The sequence below is a fragment of the Branchiostoma belcheri genome, unplaced genomic scaffold, assembly GCF_001625305.1.
Source record: "Branchiostoma belcheri isolate BF01 breed outbred unplaced genomic scaffold, Haploidv18h27 scaffold124, whole genome shotgun sequence".
In the NCBI taxonomy this organism is placed as follows: Eukaryota; Metazoa; Chordata; class Leptocardii; order Amphioxiformes; family Branchiostomatidae; genus Branchiostoma; species Branchiostoma belcheri.
The window spans coordinates 824414-842777 of NW_017802647.1; the positions used below are offsets into that span (position 1 = coordinate 824414).

General features: G+C 41.7%; 2 protein-coding genes across 3 annotated transcripts; one reads left to right on the plus strand and one right to left on the minus strand.

Annotated features, from left to right (window-relative positions):
- Positions 1-216: 216 nt before the first annotated feature.
- On the minus strand, positions 217-8521 carry LOC109463344 (inter-alpha-trypsin inhibitor heavy chain H4-like). The gene is given in 14 exon segments (XM_019760118.1): positions 217-1206; positions 1584-1739; positions 2342-2472; positions 2673-2918; positions 3116-3251; positions 3611-3760; positions 3924-4087; positions 4244-4368; positions 4713-4835; positions 5371-5484; positions 5877-6027; positions 6030-6045; positions 7293-7322; positions 8206-8521. Coding segments are annotated over 14 exon segments (2061 nt in total). The 5' UTR covers positions 8350-8521; the 3' UTR covers positions 217-831.
- Positions 4790-14433, plus strand: LOC109463342 (histamine N-methyltransferase B-like). 2 transcript variants are annotated; one of them, XM_019760117.1, is made up of 5 exons: positions 4790-4850; positions 11338-11532; positions 12194-12294; positions 12889-13102; positions 13460-14433. In XM_019760117.1, exons 2-5 carry the CDS (start codon positions 11340-11342, stop codon positions 13813-13815), a joined length of 864 nt encoding a protein of 287 aa, XP_019615676.1. In that variant the 5' UTR covers positions 4790-4850; positions 11338-11339; the 3' UTR covers positions 13816-14433. The 2 variants fall into 2 exon arrangements, with proteins under 2 accessions (XP_019615676.1, XP_019615675.1); XM_019760116.1 differs by lacking the exon at positions 4790-4850 and adding an exon at positions 10414-10580.
- Positions 14434-18364: the final 3931 nt, after the last annotated feature.

An 18364-nucleotide genomic window follows, 5' to 3' on the forward strand; every position in this document is an offset into this window, starting at 1 on the left:
CCTATCTACCTCCATATCTTGACTCTAACGGAAAGGATGCCGGTGACTGACATTTGGAATGATCTTTCGCGGATGTCAAATCATGATCAAGGAAATGTTCTTCCTCATCAGATAGTACCCTGTATATATATTCACCGCATGGACGTCATATGTGTCATAACTTATCATTTCTATCTGCATTATCATATCAATGACAGAAATACGACCAGACAATCATAAGAAGTATTATTCATGCGTTTATTACCAGGTTGCAGCAGCTAGCGCCAGTAGCAAAATAGCATATACATTTATAATGTCATATCCGTATAATCTATCTAGATATTAGTATCTTGACTAATGTTCTCGTGAACTACAACAGTAGCGTATAACTATAAACAGTAAACATGTCCTTCAGCGTGTACAGAATTCCCTAGAAATGTAGATCAACTAAGGCAATGATAACTTTCTACCTGCTAGTAGGCTATTATACTACGGGGAAAGACAGCTTCACGTCAGCAAAAGGACTAGAATTGTGAAACATTTTCACAACATTATATTATAACATTATACACAACTGTTCTAAAATATCGTATAATATATATGTATATAAACAAATCAACCCATATGTATACAATTATACACAAATTGACAAGGTATCAAAATCCCTCCCTCACAATCTTAACTTGCCCTTAACATGATCTCAGACACAGAGCAAAGCAACAGTGGTCACGACAATCCAAAATGACATACCTATAGCTACTTCCGTATCTTGACACTTCCAAATAAATATATACAAATTGACAATCTATTACGATCTCCCCCTCACAATCTTAACTTGTCCTTAATATGATCTCAGAAACAGAGCAAAGCAGAGACAACAGTGGTCACGACAGTCCAAAATGACCCCGACGTCGACCTTCCACTAGCACTACTCTGCCCACAACAATTTGCAATACCGCGGTTTCCAAAATAAGCAATATCACGTTGGTTAGATTCATCGTGTAGCATGTAATCGGCAGGCTGTCCCCGTCTGTTCTTCTGGAGAACAACCATGGAGGTGAGGGGGGTGACGAAGTTGTACTCCAGGGACATGCTCAGCGCGCGTTCCTCTAGTTCGCTTTGTTGCTCTTCGTCTGTTGAAGTACGTTCTTTCTTCAGTAGGTCTTTGATGGTGAGGTAGGCCCATAGGCGCTCCACGTACCCCTCGGGCGCTACCAACGAGGCCAACTGCAATAGATGGTAGAGGAGTATGTGTTAGTTCGATCCCCTCTATGTAAATGCAAGGTCGGGAAAACTTAAGATATATATTTTGCATCTACTGTGTTTGATTCGTTTCTTTATGCTGAGGTCACATTTCCAAACCGGGGCCCGGCCGGGCAGTCTTACGGAACGAAAAGTATGATCTATACAAAAGACAACAAAACACAAAAAAAGTTGAAAAAATTAATAACGGGAACTATTAGCCTATATTCTTGATATAAATTGTTGAAAGTGTGGTTTGGAAATGTGACCTCGGCGTTAGGTTTGTTACCTGTGAACCAGGAATACAGGTCATGTAAAAGTTGATACACACCTGGAAATCCTCCACATACATGTATACACACCTGGAAATCCTCCACCAATGAAAGCGAATCCTGTGCTCCTTTCCCCGTCACGGTCACGTGGAAGTTGCTAGGCTGGGCTCCAGGGAAACGCCCGGCAACCACCACTTCAGAACCGTTGAAGAAGTTTGAAAAGGCGGTCTGCGTGACGTCAACAACCTAGGTATTGACACATCAAGGAACTCAATGAAAATTTTTAGACCTTCTTAGTATAGACAATACTGTACATTTCATAATGCATTCTCTACATCTGTACGTCTGTTTGAAAAGAGACATATGTTTTTTGCTTCAAATGTTATGAAGCACTACTTGAATTGATGTGGACATAGGTTATAGGGCCTAGGGAAAAAAAGTTGTGTTTCCTTTTTCCAGACCGACCCTAGAAAAAACAGCTGACCCTAGCCTTTTTTTGTGAACCCCTGCACGGGACATAAATTTTTCAAGCTGGTTGACTTTTTGTAGCTGACACCCGAGTTATGAAATGTTGTACAGCTGTTTTTTCAACATTGACATTGAAAATATAAGTGTCCTCATGCAAGTTCTACTTTGTTAAAGTAGTATGTTAAAGTAGTATTGTACAAGTTGAATCTCTCTCTCTCTCTCTCTCTCTCTCTCTCTCTTTCATTTGGATCACTAGAGATCGCCAATGTCTAAAAAAAGAAGAATAAAAAAAGATAATCCCTACCTACCGACCCTACGTTTTTCAGGACTGACACAGAAAACACAACATTTTTTCCTATAGGCCTAACTTCTTTACCCACCTGCAGTGCCGTGTTGCCGACCTGGCCGTACCCCATGTTGACGTCTACCATCAAAGGTTTGGCCACCTCGTCAAAGAAGCCCGTCAGTTGTAGGTTACTATCACTGTCTGGGTAGATTCTTCTGACGAACCCTGAAAAAACAAAGCCTTATAATTTTCCCTCCCTTTTCTGATTAAAATTATCTTCACAAATTTTAATGTAAAATTTGTAATGTACAAATACACTATGTAATATTGTACAAATACACTATTCCATGTTTTGTGGAAGGCCTTACAATCGGTGTGTCTGAAAACCACCATGAACCTAGTGTACATAGAGTTGTTGTCCTTACCTCCATTTTGAAGTGCAAGTCTTTCCAGGAATTCGAACGAGACGTCGTATCCGAAACCGAGGCAGAAGAGGGCGTGGTTTCCCGCCAGGTGGTCCCGTACGTTTGCGATGATCTGATTGGTGCTCGTCACACCGACCGTGGGTTGACCGTCCGTCAGTAACACAATCATGGAGGCTCGACTGTCACGGCCGAGGACTCGGTCCAACAGGGCCGAGGATTCTATGATGGCATCGTTGATGTTTGTTCCTTGCAGTTACGAAAACTCATATTAGCCATTGCCTTTTGCCTTCGCCTTACAATTACGTCATTGCATATAAGTATGGAGCATTATACAGAAATTGGGCACTGAAAAATCAAATTACAAGGATGACCCATTTGTGATACTTCGAGCTTGACTACTGAAATACAAAACCTTTCATGGCAGTTATACATGTATTACGTACCTCCTAGTGCTTTCATGTTGTTGACGTACGTGTGAGCAGCCCTGACGTTTTCCTGATTGGCCACCTGCAGTTCTGACTTCCACCGCGTGGTGCGGTCAGAGAACGTCAGGATGTTGAAAAAGTCCATTCCTCGAAGCTAGAATGAGAGAAGATGTTATCACCAAAACAAAGAGTGAGAAAGTAAAGTCTGCCTAAAATGTTATAGCTGGTTAACTGTAGTGATAGCACAAGTATAAGGAAACTTAAACAGCAGCAACAGCAGTCCTGACAACAAACCAATGTTCGTAGTGTGGACGACTGTATGCCTCTAGTTTTGAACTTAAAGCACATGAGGTTACACACCCGTGCTGATAGTAATCGTTGATTTGGAAGGACTACTAACACTGCAACTTTGCATTAACTATTGGAGGTACATGTACGTATGTGTATAACCGCCCTTCGGCAAAACACACTATACGTAACTCCTCTTAACACAAACGAACAAGCAATGCTTACCTCGCCTAAGATGACTGCCATGGCCTCCTTAGTCTGACGTATCTTGTCACCGCTCATGGAGCCACTGACGTCGATCACAAAGACAACATTCTTGGGCATGACTGCTAAACCGGTCGGCGCGAAGTAGTGTACAAAGTAGTCCCCGTGTACCTGCGCAAGATACCGACGTCAACGTTTCTAATTCTCCATAAAACTGATCATCTTCCCTAAAACTATTCCGTATATTCCCCAAATGCTGAAGATAAATACATGCCCAAATTCTTTTTAGGTTCAATCAATTTCTACGTAAGGAGTGAGTATGAAAGTATCTTACTTGGATGAACCCGATTTTCTGCTGGCGAACGACATCATACTGCACCACGAAATCTCCCATGATGCCCTCGGCAGACATGGCGGCCTGTTCCCCTCGGATGGTGCGTTAGGTGATGACGTAATGATCAGGACTCGCACGAAACACAGTCGCAGTGGACAACTCGTCTGCTCAAGCAACAAACAACACGTATTGTAAGTAGTTTAAAATTATGTCCATACTCCTATGCCAAGAATATGGAAGCTCTCTAAATTATAAAATGTTATTTTTGTTCCAAAGGGTTTAATTTACTTAGTAGATATTTTTGCGCCGTTGTAAGTCACCTGTTGATTGGTCGGTCAGCAGGTCAGAGATCCTGATGTCGGGCACGCGCAGAAAGCTGAACCCCTGCGGCTCACGCACATCAACGCTGATGCGCATGTCTGGTATGATCTGCTGTGGTCTGATACTGTAAGAAAAACGGTGTAAGGGGCCTTCTCGTATCTGCATTGTACAGGAACCAGTCGATAGAGTATATGAAGCCTTGGTCGAAAACCCCACGGTTTTCAAGGTTCCACTGACATCTCCATACACGAATAGACAGCGCTATTTAAAACTTGTGTATTTGCTAGTCTATAAAAGGCAGTGACCATATTGTGCAAAGCTCCTGTTACCAAGGCCACGCTGTTTACATACGATGTACGATAGGTTTACGGAAAGGTTGTCGTATGTATGTACATGTAGTTACTTGTCGACCGTCAGTTTCGTCATGAACTTGTTGAAAATCGTGACCAATGGTCGGTTAACGTTTACCTGATGACGTGTTCGTAGATGCCGAGCCTGCGCACCAGGAACTCCTGGTAGGTCAGCTGAAAGGTGACCTCCTCCCATGCACCGACGTTGATCGCGATGTTGAACACTTCACGCCCTCTCGGACTGGAGAAAATCAAGGTTTACATTCATTTTTTTTTTGTCAGTCAACTGGCATGTCAAAGATGTGACCACGCAACCAACTTTAAGTCTGTTAAAAGGTACAGTAAAGTCATTGTAAGATTATGTATATTACAACAAATGCAAATAACAATTAAGATCGTTCAAACAGGTTAAAATACGTTGACACTAATCTCCAAGCAGATCATACGGTGGTAAGGCAGTATCCATTAGCCAGAGGGATGTCCATTAGCCACCGAATGTATCGCACATGACCAGTGACTTTCCTTCAGTGGCTAATGGACAATGGATACTGCCTTGCCACCATATAATCTGGTTGGAGATTAGTTGACACACCAAATACGGTAGGTACAGTTTTAAAGCATGCTGCAATTACAAAATTGCGCTATAATTGCTCAACCAGCTTCGTGTGTTGTGATAAAGGTAATCATGCTTCCGACAACATATCACTGAGGTTGAGAAAGCCACCATCTTTAAAACAATGGTGTTTGCACGGCCCGATGACGAGGTTGATCCAGACCTTTCCTGTGCGACGTGCCCGGCGCTTTCCCCTGCCTCCACGGCGGCGTCGTACGCTTCCCTCGCCGCCGCCTTCCCCATCACGCTCCCCACATACAGGGTGCCGTTGATGACCCTGGAAACACAGGGGCGTGACTATGGATTGGTGGAACTGAAATCAATTGTCACGTGTGTTGCGGAGGGCCAGTCGCCATCTTAGAATACAATAATTAAAGTTAACTTCTTGATCTCCGAGAGCAGCAAAATCAGTGATACCAAGGTCACATTTTCAAACCGTGCGGGTCGGGAAAAAAATTCACATCAAGAATATACACCAATCGAGCTCATGATTATTTATATTTTTTTACCTCGGCTCTTATTTGTGTTGTGTTGTCTTTTCGTCCTCAAAAACTGACCCGTCGCACTCTGGGTTAGGAACTGTGACCTCAGCATTATCCGAAGAAAAAGCGTACCTAGATCGAATTTATTTGTATAAGATGAAATATCGCAGTGACTTAATTCCCTTACATAGAAAAGTTGGAGATGAAAGCGGCCTCCGGCAGCTGCATGTTGAAGACGGCCTCTCGGCCCCGGTCCGCCCGGTTGAACAGCTTGCTCTCCACCGTCACGGTGGCGAATCGTGACGTGACGCGGGAGTTGACGTGCAGCCAGCGGACTCGGTGGTGTCCGTCACGTCGTAAACTCTCCAGTCGAAGTTGCCACCCTGCAAGCAGACATTAACAACCTGGCAGCTTGGTCCAAAGACTGGCAGCTCAGCTTTAACATCGAAAAGTGTAAACGCATGCATATTGGGCATGGTAATCCTTGCCAAGAATATGAAATCCAAGGCTCCACGTTGGAAGAAACCAGCGAGGAGCGGGACCTGGGAGTAATCGTTGACAGGAAACTGAAATTCCATGCGCATTGCACCGCCGCTGCTAACAAGGCATTCAGAATTCTGGGACTCGTCAAGAAGAGCTTTCAACGACTTGACAAGACAACCGTACCCCTGTTGTACAAAACTATGGTTCGGCCCATTATAGAGTATGGTAATGTGATATGGGGTCCATACTCTATAGGTGACCAGGAGCTACTGAATAGAATACAGCACAAGGCGACGCGACTTGTACCTGGGTTCAGAGAAATCAGCTACGAGGACAGATTACGTCGTCTGCAACTTCCTACTCTTGAGCACCGCCGCAAAAGAGGTGACGTGATACAAGTCTTCAAGTTCGTCAAAGGTTTCGACCGTGTCGACCCAGGCCGGCTGTTCAACTTAAACGTAGATGGACGTACCAGAGGCCATCCATACAAAATCGCCAAACCACAAGCGAAGAAGTTAACTAGATCAAACTCTTTTAGTGTACGAGCAATAAATGCTTGGAATAGCCTTCCCGCAGATGTTGTGGCAGCAGACACTGTTAACTCTTTTAAGTCAAGACTGGACAGTTACTGGAGGGGGACGGAATACACATAATTAGATATTACAACTTCTGAACATTACAACTTTGAACTCTGGACATTACAACTCTGAATTTTGAACATTACAAACTCTGATATTTTGGTATATTACAAACTACTGAACTCTGGACATTACAACTTGATCATAACAAACTCTGAACTCTGGACATTACAAGACGAGTACAACTCTGAACATTGTAAATCTGAACGTTTAATGTTAGAAACTACTGAACTCTGGACATTATAACTTGATCATAACAACTCTGAACTCTGGACATTATAAGTACAACTCTAACATTGTAAATCTGAACGTTTAAGTAACTATCGCCAAAGTACATGTATTAGCGAGGACAATGTATATTTTATTATTTTTGTAATTTATCTATTGTAATGTAGTAGTTTTAAGGTTTCAGATATGGATCACACAGGCAGTTGCCTTTTTATCCATTAAAAATGTATGTATGTATATGTATGTATGTATATGTATTGTCGTCTGACTCTGCGTGCCGCGACCTGTCGCGAACCAGAACGGCCTGATCAAGTTTAACATTGTCTATTAAAGACTGTTGTAAAATGGTATTACCAAGAAACACTTCTTTTTTCATTGCTAGCATTTTTACAATTAAGACTCCCTCACCTGTTGTGCAAGGGTCAACAGGTAGATTTCCAATCCGGGACCCGGCTGGGCTGTTGCGTGAACGAAAAAAACAACAACTGCAAATCGAGAATATGCACAAATATCGCTTCTGATCATCTTCTAACCTTTTTGTGTGTTTTGTTGTCTTTTATATCATATATATATATATTTTCATTCCCGTAAACTGCCCGGCCGGGCCCCGACTTGCGAACGTGACCCGGTTAACAGTAGAGGGTATCAACAGGCACAGGCAAACTTCCATCCAACAACGGCCCGGCAGCCAACATGCTGCTTTAATAGTCACTATTTTAATGATGACAGTACTAGTGTTACAGCAATAGTAGCTGACAGTATGTTGCGGGACGACTGGATGATGTTGGACTAGCGCTATGCTAGCGCTCCTGTGCAGGCTACGGAGCGGGTGGGAATTTTGATACAGCGTTTTGAAGAGATTTCAACGCGTTATTTTAAAAGCGGACTATCCTACAACCAACCATTCCATGGGTGGTATGGAACCTTCTCTCGGTGACTGGATGGCCGGCTATGAAGATAAAATTCTTCAAAACGCTGTATCAAAATTTCCACCTGCCCCGGAGCCTGCACAGGAGGCTAGACCAGCGCTACGCTTTGCCTCGCATTGCATGACCTGATGATGTAAGTACTTAGTATTCCAGTATCGTCTACCCCGCTCGATTTTACACTGACGTGCGTCACCTTACGAGTCCATTTGTATATAAACAGCGTCCTTCTGAATCTCACCTGACCCTGCCGCCCTTGTCCTGCAGCCATCAGCACATTAAAACCTGCAGTTTTGTCTCCTCTGTGTTTTTCGTATCCTTCACTTCCGCATGCAGCCGATACAAGAAGACAGAACGCCGACAACGCCCAAACCGCTCTCGCCATACTGTTTTACGTTCTACAGCACGGTCTCTGTCAAGAGGTGCCCTATGACGTCCCCTTTCCCACTGACGTGAAGTTGAAAACAAACAAACAGAAACGTAATGTTTAGGAACGGAGAGAGAAACGCGATGTTTTGTCTGGCGATTACGAGCTGCGCCATCCTTTCTGCTGAGGAGCTCTTGGTAACCTTTGACCTCTTTAAAAAATAGCACTTGGCTCTGACGTCATTTTTTGCGCTCTACCAATCCCTGCTATCAGTTACAGAAATGAATCTATCCGTGTCAGTGTCTGGTACGACCAGCTACTAGAGCAGTGTTTTACATTCTATTTGAATGTTTAACGGAGTTGAACAAATTCCGATCATTTGTATCACCTATCGATTTATGTCGGAAGTGCAGTCCCTACTGGTTTCCTTATGGACTGATAGACAGTACACCATAGGAACCTATGGTTAAATACACTGAAACAAGGCCCCATAAAAGTACTTTCTCAGATTTCTACTGCGCAACGCAATTGTGACGTCTGCCCTTCTGTTCTCCCAGAGAGAAGAAGCTTTTCTAGCTGACGTCATTTTGGCGCTCATCCAATCCGCGCCAGTTATAACCACTCACTCTCCTGGTTTTGAACTAAACAGTGTTACGCTCGAAAGTTACTAAGCGTTTGTTCATAAATCAGCATATTTTGTTGGTTGGACGCGTGAAGACGTGGCTAACCCGTGAGGTAAGTAATGAACGTGATCCGATTACGGCACATGTTCCATGTACAGTGCAGGAGTCATGTTTATTTGGGTGAACGACCTAAACCTACAATGAGACCGTACTTCATTTTAACTCGTTGGAGTTCGGCGAGTCTCAGTCTATCTGATAGCTAGCATAGATCCTTTAAAACGTCACATTATGTTTTCTAAGAACAATGTACACAAAAATGCTAATTTCTACCATCGAAGATCACATGCATATGATACTTTATTGATAAGCAAGCTGTAAAGTTTGTCGGGCTCAAATGTGGCCCCTCCCATGTCTGAAAGGTTATCATGAGTCAAACAGGTATTAATGCAGAAGTAATTGTATGCTATATATAGCTACATTACATGTTACTCCCCACTTCAGTCTAGACGTGTCGTGGCCAAGCTTCTAACAATCAGCAGCTGCTGAGGAACAAGTTCAACCGCTAGGCCTAGGTGCCTGCACAATGCATTAATATTGGGACTGTGACTGTCAGTCAGTCTACAATTGTTGACAATGACAAGCAACAGGATGGCTCAGGTCCAAATTCCACTATCAAGCCACACCGACTTAATTTTATGGATGACATCCGCGCGCGCATTGATTTTCGCCTGTTCTCAAAAAAAAAAAAAAAAAAAAAGAATCACGTCCTCCGAGGCTCTGGCCTGGCTCTGGGCCTAGGTAGTCCATGGTAGTTAGCGTCAATAGGGAGCCAGTGGTAACTACGGAGGACCGCACCCAGGCTGCCGAAGCTCCACGACTCAAGAACTCAGTACATACGTATAGTGCCGATTCCGATAAATTACGCAAAAAACCAGCATGTACCGGCTTGTCGTATACGTCGCTATGTACTGTCGCAAATTCACAATAAGAGCTTTGTATTCCCGTGGTTTAGTAGCATTTTTATTTTGGGTCGGAATGTTTTGTTACTTGTCTGGAAAAACTTACACCTCTACTACGTACACTTATTAGCTATTATGAGGTTTGACTTCTTCTTTGAAGGCAGTGGATAATGAATAGTCCCACATTCTGCATAATGAGTGGGTTTTGTGATCTTAGACTATTCAAATTGACGCGCTCCTTTTCTTGTCACGATAAACAAGGTAGAGCTACGCAACGGGGGTTGTAAAAGCAAGGACGTCATTGGTAAAAGGGATCAATTGTATGTCTTTTCTGTTGAACAAAACCATGGCTGACTGACACAAAAGGTTCCTAAAAAGACAGCTCAAAGGGGTTCACCTGAAAAAGGTCAAGACATTGTCTTTTGTCATCGGGGGATGTCGAACGTTGGATGAAATTTCATCAAGTGTGTCGGACGCCATAGTGTCACCTGACACGCTCTGCCAAGAAACTTGCTTGGGCAATATTGTATTAGAGGATACGCGACGCTTCAGCCTGCTACAATCTATTCTATGCCTCAGATAAGACCCCGAACTATTCTGTGTGTCCACTCTATTCTATGTGAAGCGCGGACTGAGGTGCATGTGGTGGGAATGGGATCCGAACCAGGTTAGCATTTAGACTCGTTCTCATTGAAATGTTCAAATCGCTGTTTCCAACATTTACGACTTGATACAAATCATATGACGGTTACTATTGCGGGTTCCTACATTTTCCCAAAGCGCTATATCTAGTATACGTTGTACGGAAACACTACACAATTCATGTACATGTAGATGTATTGGCTTGACCTTCTTGAATGACGACACAAAAGGAAGTAACGTTATAGCTAACCACCCGCGCAGACTAGCAATATATAACCGTTTGGTTCTACGAACTTCAGGGTAGCTGGGGCGCGGCGGTTTCTGAGGGAGAGTTGTTTCTGGACTAAGCATACAGCTCTGCCCCACGCTGCAGCCCCCAAACCCCACCCTAAAAGAAACCGTCGTGCTCTAGCTCCAGAATGGCTTTGTTTTTGTAGTTGCTTACATATGTTTGTTTGTTTTTGTCATGTTAGTACTTCTGTATGTTTGCCATGTTGTCTTGTTTCTTGTATCATATTTGTATGTTTTTATGTGTCCGGATCCAGGGCCTCGCTGCAAAGCAGTGCTTAGTTACTGAGAGGGCCACCCTGGCTAAAGAAAATGATGAAAAATAAAAATAAAGAATAAAAAAAGCTGCGTTGAACATACTACAAACACGGGTCACTAGAAAGTTTGCGTAGGAGGCCACATTATAGCTACACTTGGTCACTCTTGACTGGAATAGAAAACCATATATATCATCAAAATTTAAGTTTTCTAATGTGTAAATTGCATCCCCAAAGGAATGAAGAATTTCGGAAGGCTGGTGAAACTGTACCCGAGGCGGTATCTGGCAAGCTTCAGGGCCTATCAAGCCGCGATCGAAAACACCGAAAAGAACTGCCAGCTTTTCTACGGATCCCAGATTCCGGATTCCGTCCTGCGTGAGTCCGGATCCGGATCAGACGTGCGTGTGCTGGGGATAGGCAGCGGATCAGGTGAGGCCGCCATGACTCAGCACGTTAGCATAACGTACTGCGCATGCGTGAAATCAAGAGCGGAATGTGTATAGCACTTCTAAAGAACATGCCTTTTAAGGCCCTGTTCGCAGATGGTATCCCTTCTGTAGTTTTTAAATGTTGTGTCGTAAAAGATATGCAACGGACAAAATTCTCATGCTACGTTGACCAAACATCATCTAGTCTAACAGATGGTTTCACGCAAGTGCAGTGCGTCTCATGTGACTCCAAAGATGTTGAAGGATCTTGGCAGACATGTAGGATGTCTCCTTTTCCTGATGTATCGCTGATATTGCACAACCTATGAATCGTGGTCGTAAGTATTTGAAAATTTGACCTGTTTGAACGTTTAATTTGCCATGACGAGAAGGCTGTGTGTATCTATGCATGCTGTCCCGAGGCGCGTGGGCGGTGGGCGACGTTTCAACTACAAATCTTCCCGTGATCTTACAATTTAGTACATGTAGCGTTACTAGTCTAAGAATAAGTCAGCACTGTTCTAGAAGCGACCGTCAACAAATAGAAGAGACGCTAACATATGGATGATAACAACGCCAAATAGTATTCATTCTTGAAAAATTAAGACTGGAATATTGATTAATCAAATATACGATTCAAATATACGATCCTTTTCTCTTAGGAGAGGTTGACAGCATCATTCTGAAGAAGCTCCTCCGTCAGTACGACAGTGTGTACAGTAGGGTGGTGGAGCCGTCAGAGGACATGATAGAGCGTTACAAGGTGAGACGATGTCAACCGAAGTTTTGCAGTCTCTGTCAGAACCCATTTTAATAGTTGCTGGGAAAATAGCATAAAGAAATTGTCGACAAAATACTAGTAGTGTGAATAGAGAAGACCATTAATTAAGTTACCATTTGCAAACAACGGTATTATAAAATTTTCTCTCAGGCAAGCTCATTGGCCCTACAGGTATGTGTATTGGGACCGATCTCTTCCTACATAGGAGGAGGAGGTCTGGAGTATAGATAATGAGAGTATACTATGTTTAGTGTCCTTTTTAATTCATTTTGCTGTGGCACGATTACGTGTGGCAGTTTTTTTGGCGACACCACATGGTTGAGCCTAATAGTATGATACATTGTCTACAGGAATTCTAGCTATTTTACAAATATGTCATTTTCCTCGAATGCCTACTAGTAGTGAACATCTTTTTGTCTCAAGAAGTATATTTTTCTCAACGCAGGCATCAGGGGCATCTGTTTACACTAGAAGTAAAAGAGGTTTTGTTAGGCGTTGACCCCAATTATAGCCATGGAAATAACTCATATTGCCTGCCTTTTGTTTAAAATATCGCCGTCATCCTACATCCTGTAGACCCGGGTGCGTGAAGACACGAGCCTCGGCGCTGTGAGGTTTGACTGGCGGCATCAGACAGCAGAGGAGTACCTCCTGACGGAAGAACACACAAAGTTCAATCTCATCCACGCAGTCCACGTTCTGTACCATGTCTCAGATCTTCACGCCACCTTGCGGAACATGTGGGAACAGCTGGCAGATGGTGGACACATGTTGATCGAGATTAAGTCAGGTAAGCTGACAGATTGAGCACCTTTAGTTTCTTACATGTATTTTCGTTACTTGATTCACCACCTAAGTCCTTATGCTTTGTAAGTCCTTTCTGTGTGTGCTCAAAGTCTCAAAGTGCTTCAAATTCTTACCACCAAAAATGTCAGTTTTCTGGCGATAGGCACACTTTGAAGTTTTGTTGATTTTTTTCTTTACGCCTTGACCGTTATATTATTTCGAAGTCGAATGATGTATCATGTGTTTATTTATTTCTTTTATTTAGTTTCCGTCACATTTATACTGCGTTGCCCACTCATTGGTAACACTGCTTTTCAGTGGGGCCCTGTGTTGTTTGGCCTTCTATTCTCACTGTTCACAGATAATAACCTGTATCGCAAGATGTGGCGGGATTTCGGCGAAGGTGACCGTCTGGAGTCGGTGTTCCGCACGTCATCTGACGTCAAACAGTGGTTCGACGACATGGGCGTCAGCTACGTCACGTCTGAAGACGAGACCAACATCGACGTCACAGAGTGCTTCAAGGAAAACTCAAAGACGGGACTGCAGCTGCTGGAGTTCTTCGCGCTAACGCCTTACATCGCTAATGAGCAGGAATTAAGGTCTACGGTACTGGAGTATATCCGGTGTAATTCGTCAGTGATTGGTGATAAGGTTTTGCTTAAATCAGTCTCTGAAGTTATCGTTGCCTATAAAAATGCAACAGAAAGTCGGTAGGGGCTCTAGGTCGACACTGCATCAGTGGATGCCATCACCGCACGAAAACCGATATCTAAGCAACCTTTCCGCAATATGTAAAGGGTTATTAAAGGTGGGCGAATATTTCAGTAGACTTTACGACTTCGTAAAGGCCACTGAAAGACAAATTCCGCCTCTCCGTCACCTTTCAGTGCGCTTAGATACGACGTGAATATAATTAATACCTTTTACGCTTCCTTTACGAATCCGTAAATATGTACATGCATTTTAAGGTCTGTTTGATGTGTTTTGTATAATGTACCAAAGGTTGTGAAGTGTAATAATGATACCCTTTTCAAATTGTATATTGCAAGCAATGATCGACCAAAGTCAAGTTCCTTAAATTTCAATTTTGGAATTTATAAACGGAATTCCGGAAGTCGTTCAAAAAGTTCGTCACCTATCAGAAAGTAAACCTTTGGGAATTTTATATAAACTGTATATGAGTTACGTGTTCATTGATGATTAGTTGATTAGTGAGCTGGAGGTCGCGAACATTTTGTAAGACCACTAGTCAGGACATGGAACGCAATGAACCCTAGCAATGTAGATCAGAACTGCAATAGGAACTACTAGTATAGGCACTCCTGTTACTAAAGAACACCCTTTGCACGTAGGCTTGGGGCATGAGACATATGGTACGCTTTCTTACGATACACGTATTTAAAATAAGTACTCTCTCTCTCTCTCTCTCTCTCTCTCTCTCTCTCTCTCTCTCTTTATACACACACACACACACACACAAACACACACACACACACGCTGTGTTATTTTAGAAGAATGATGATGATGTCGAATGGTAATGAACAAACGGTCTTGGAGTTGAAATTGCCATGGATCAAAAACGCCCCGTAGCGGCGAAAAAAATCACTGCAGAAATGAGAGCAAATTCGCCAACATTTAAAGAATAACTTTTTTTACTATATCTTTAATACTAGTACTCTTCCGGGAAGAAAGAGATCCTACTTAGACTATATATTTCTGACACATATTCCCTTGGTCAAATTCTTTCTTTTGAAATCCGTCCATTCTTACTGGAAACCCGTATCATCAAAATGAACCAGTAAAGTAAGCCCTAATTTTGATGAATTCCGCTAGGTGGCGCGACTGCTTGGATGTCTTACGATTCGTGAGGATATGAATGGGGGGATCTGAGTAGCCTGACGTGCTAGCCTGGCCTGGTGGACTGGTCAAGTAGCCTGGCCTGATTGGTGGGCGGTTTTTTCCGCAAACCCATTTGGTATGGTCCTTTCAAAAATGGCGTTTTGGAAAAAGAGATCTCTCTGGGATGTTGTATTCTTTGCAACTTTCCGGGTACTTTTTTTAGTTTTTATGGTCAGAATGTGTTTCTGAAATGTACAGTAGAGAGTTCGGAAGTTTTCGCAGTAAAATCATGCTATTCTCTCGATGTTTTGGGAAGAAAATGTGGATTTTCATGACCTGGTGAATTTTGGAGAAGATAAGAAAATGGCGAGATTGGAAGACAGAGAGTGCGACTTCGCTTTTGACGCACAGGTAAGCAACAACTTAATTGGCTAGCTTTATTTCCTAACAACTAGTAAGAACATGTCATATTTAACAATTCATATTCATCAGAGAGAAATGATATGATTCTGTAAACTGCGAGCGACAATTCCCGATTTAAGAAATTTTAAGACAGACTTCGAAAGAGCCGATTTTTCGCGCATAATTATGTTCGGTGTGCCTGTACAGTTTAAGCGTATTTCTATGTCTCCTTCTTGTCAAATACACAACGCCTGAGACCATATTTCTGAAAAGAATAATCTAACAAAAACTGTATTTTGTTTTTCTCCACGTGGTTCAAAAACACCTATTGGAATGTGCACGTGTGCATACGAACAAGCTTGAGGCTAAATCCTAAAGTTTCATGTTATAACAGTTAACAGTTATATATTTTATGTAACGTTACCCTGTTCTAATTTTGCTGGTTGCTTGCTAGTTTAAATACAAAAGACAATTAACGCTGCACCAAGTTAAGCAACCGATGGGGGCGCTTTTGTGTGGTCCAGTAAGGAAGATAAAAAGGCACTTTCATTTATTCAATTTTTTGCACCGTACCCACACCAGTTCTTTGAACATGGGTCAATCAATTACTATTCAATGAGGGTGAAATTAATGATCCTGAAATAGAAAAACTACACCAATCTTAAGAGGTGCACTTTGTAAATAATCCGCTGAGGGGCGCTTTTATGTGACCCCTGACCTGAACAGTCAGCTTTGCTTGAAACGTGGTTTGTTGTTGTTGTCCTTTGTGTTTTGGTCAAATTCTATGCGTTTCAATGTAAAACAAAAGTGTTCCGAGGCCGATAGCATACAGAGGGGACACGATAGTACCGTTTGTGTAGAGGATGACATGGATAAGGTGATTGATTTGCAAGTTGGGGAGACAGACGATCGGTAATATTTTCGAGTGGGGAGGGGGCGGGCGTTAACAGAGTTGTTTTATATATCAAAGACCAAAGACCAAAGACAAAGACCTTGATCAAAGACCGTATCCAGGGTTATGATATACATGTACGTCACATAGTGCTCAGGAAGGTAAATATTTTGTAGGTAGAAAAGACACCAAGAATCCACCATAAGGTTGACTGTAAGAGAAGCGGTGTTTTGGTCTAGAACAGTTCAGGACTTTTCTATGCATGCAACCAGTTGTTGAGCAGTAAAAAAAAAAGACTCTCGAACTTGACTTTTATTTGGTAAAATCTGAGATTAAAATGTTTATATCTGTCGTGTAAACCTTAGACCGGGCTCAAAATTCATTTTTGGGAATAGGTGCACTGGTGCACCCAACCTAAAAAATTAGGTGCACATTTTTTTTAGTGCACCATTTTAAAACAAAGGCTTAAACAAGTATTACAACAAAGACTTTATTGTTTTTCTGGCTTAGATGCCTAGAATATCCTGTGTACTATCATACATTTCATATGTACAAAAATACCTACAGAAATATTTGGGGGCACCAGTGCACCTGCAGAAAAAAATTGGGTGCACAGAGCTGACTGCCTTAGACAAACTGATGACAGACCATCAATACTTGGTATGGTACCGTAGTTATGTAAATACATGTAACGTTAGTTGTTTTTTGGGAACATAACTGAGATTGTAATTTTTATTTGTTTTGTAACCTTTAGACAAATTGATGACAGAGCCAACATTACTTGAATATTGTTTAAAGTTTAAACTTTTGATCCAACACAAAGAAATCTTTCACCTAGAGCTTTCTTTGTGTTGTATCAAAGGTTTTAACTTTAAACATGTAACGTAACCAACACAGATGAACTTTCATGATAGTATTACTTGAATATGATAATTGTATGCCTAATGTTGTTCCAGATTTTGTTCCAGATTTTGCATTGAAATACAACAAGGAGCTCCAAACCAAGGGAAATGTTTTCAGAGGTACTGTAGTTATGTAGTTGTTTTTTGGGAACAGAAATTGACAACTTGGGACAACAAATGACAGTGACGTTAACGTTGTGGTCCTGGGTTTGAATCCCTAGCAGGTTTGTATACACGACAGGCATCTTCAAGGCTAAGCCCTTTCATGACTTGTTTATTCACAGATTAAATCTTCACTTACTAACAAAGTTGTTACAAAGTCACTGGCGGCAGGATGACTCTTCTTTTATTAATAATTTCTTCATTGAAAACTTCAACTGCTACCTATTAGTTAAAGTAATTGCATGTGTGCAATGATTGTTAAAAATGAAATTATGTATGAATCATTTGTCATGTGTTATTGTATTGTAAAACTTTTTGAATATTCTACCCATCATGTGTGATTTTAGAACCATGCATGTAGTACTCAGATTTCATGTTAACTTAGTGTACTTTACATATACCTTTTTTTCAGTTTTTGGTTGTCCCCAGTTAAGTTCAAGCAGTTCAGTGTTTGACCACATATTTTATGACAACATGTTTTCAGGTGGATGTGCCAGTGGGAAAAGTCATCATATGAACTGCTGTTTATTACATTTGTACTTTTGAGATGGATTTTTCACTTGATGTAAATTGTTATGTTGCAAGTCTTTGCAAAGCAGTCTTACTTAAGTTGCTTAATAACCTTAGATTTAGAAATGCTGTTTACACTATTGCCTAATTACTGTTTTATTCGTGTACTAATATACAAACTTGATCTGCTTGTCAATTTTCATGAACTGATATTTGAAATGCATTTCCATTTGTGTTGTTGTTGGCTCTGATGTTTTTGTATCTAGTTGTAATTTGATGAATGTCAATATGAGATGCATATTACCGTTATTGGGATTGTGATATCAAGTGTGATTGTTATTTGGTTATGATATTCTACATGCATGTCTGTTCACTGTTGGCTGTTCTCTTCTTTTGCCTGACATTAACAATGTTCAATGTGTTCTTTTCCCAACCAATACAGATTTTAGAACAAATGTATTGTGATATCTTACATGTGATATCATGTGTGAGATGTATTTTATTGTGATTGGTGTTTGGACTTTTCGTCAGAATATTCTATGTTTTCTTTTGTCTG

What these genes read in the sequence shown, in the direction of transcription:
- LOC109463342 (XM_019760116.1), top strand. Translation starts at nt 10,484, where the DNA reads ATGCCTCAGATAAGACCCCGAACTATTCTGTGTGTCCACTCTATTCTA. An exon ending in GGGAATGGGATCCGAACCAG is followed by an intron (nt 10,581 to 11,337) that starts GTTAGCATTTAG and finishes GCATCCCCAAAG; the next exon opens with GAATGAAGAATTTCGGAAGG. An exon ending in GGGGATAGGCAGCGGATCAG is followed by an intron (nt 11,533 to 12,193) that starts GTGAGGCCGCCA and finishes CTTTTCTCTTAG; the next exon opens with GAGAGGTTGACAGCATCATT.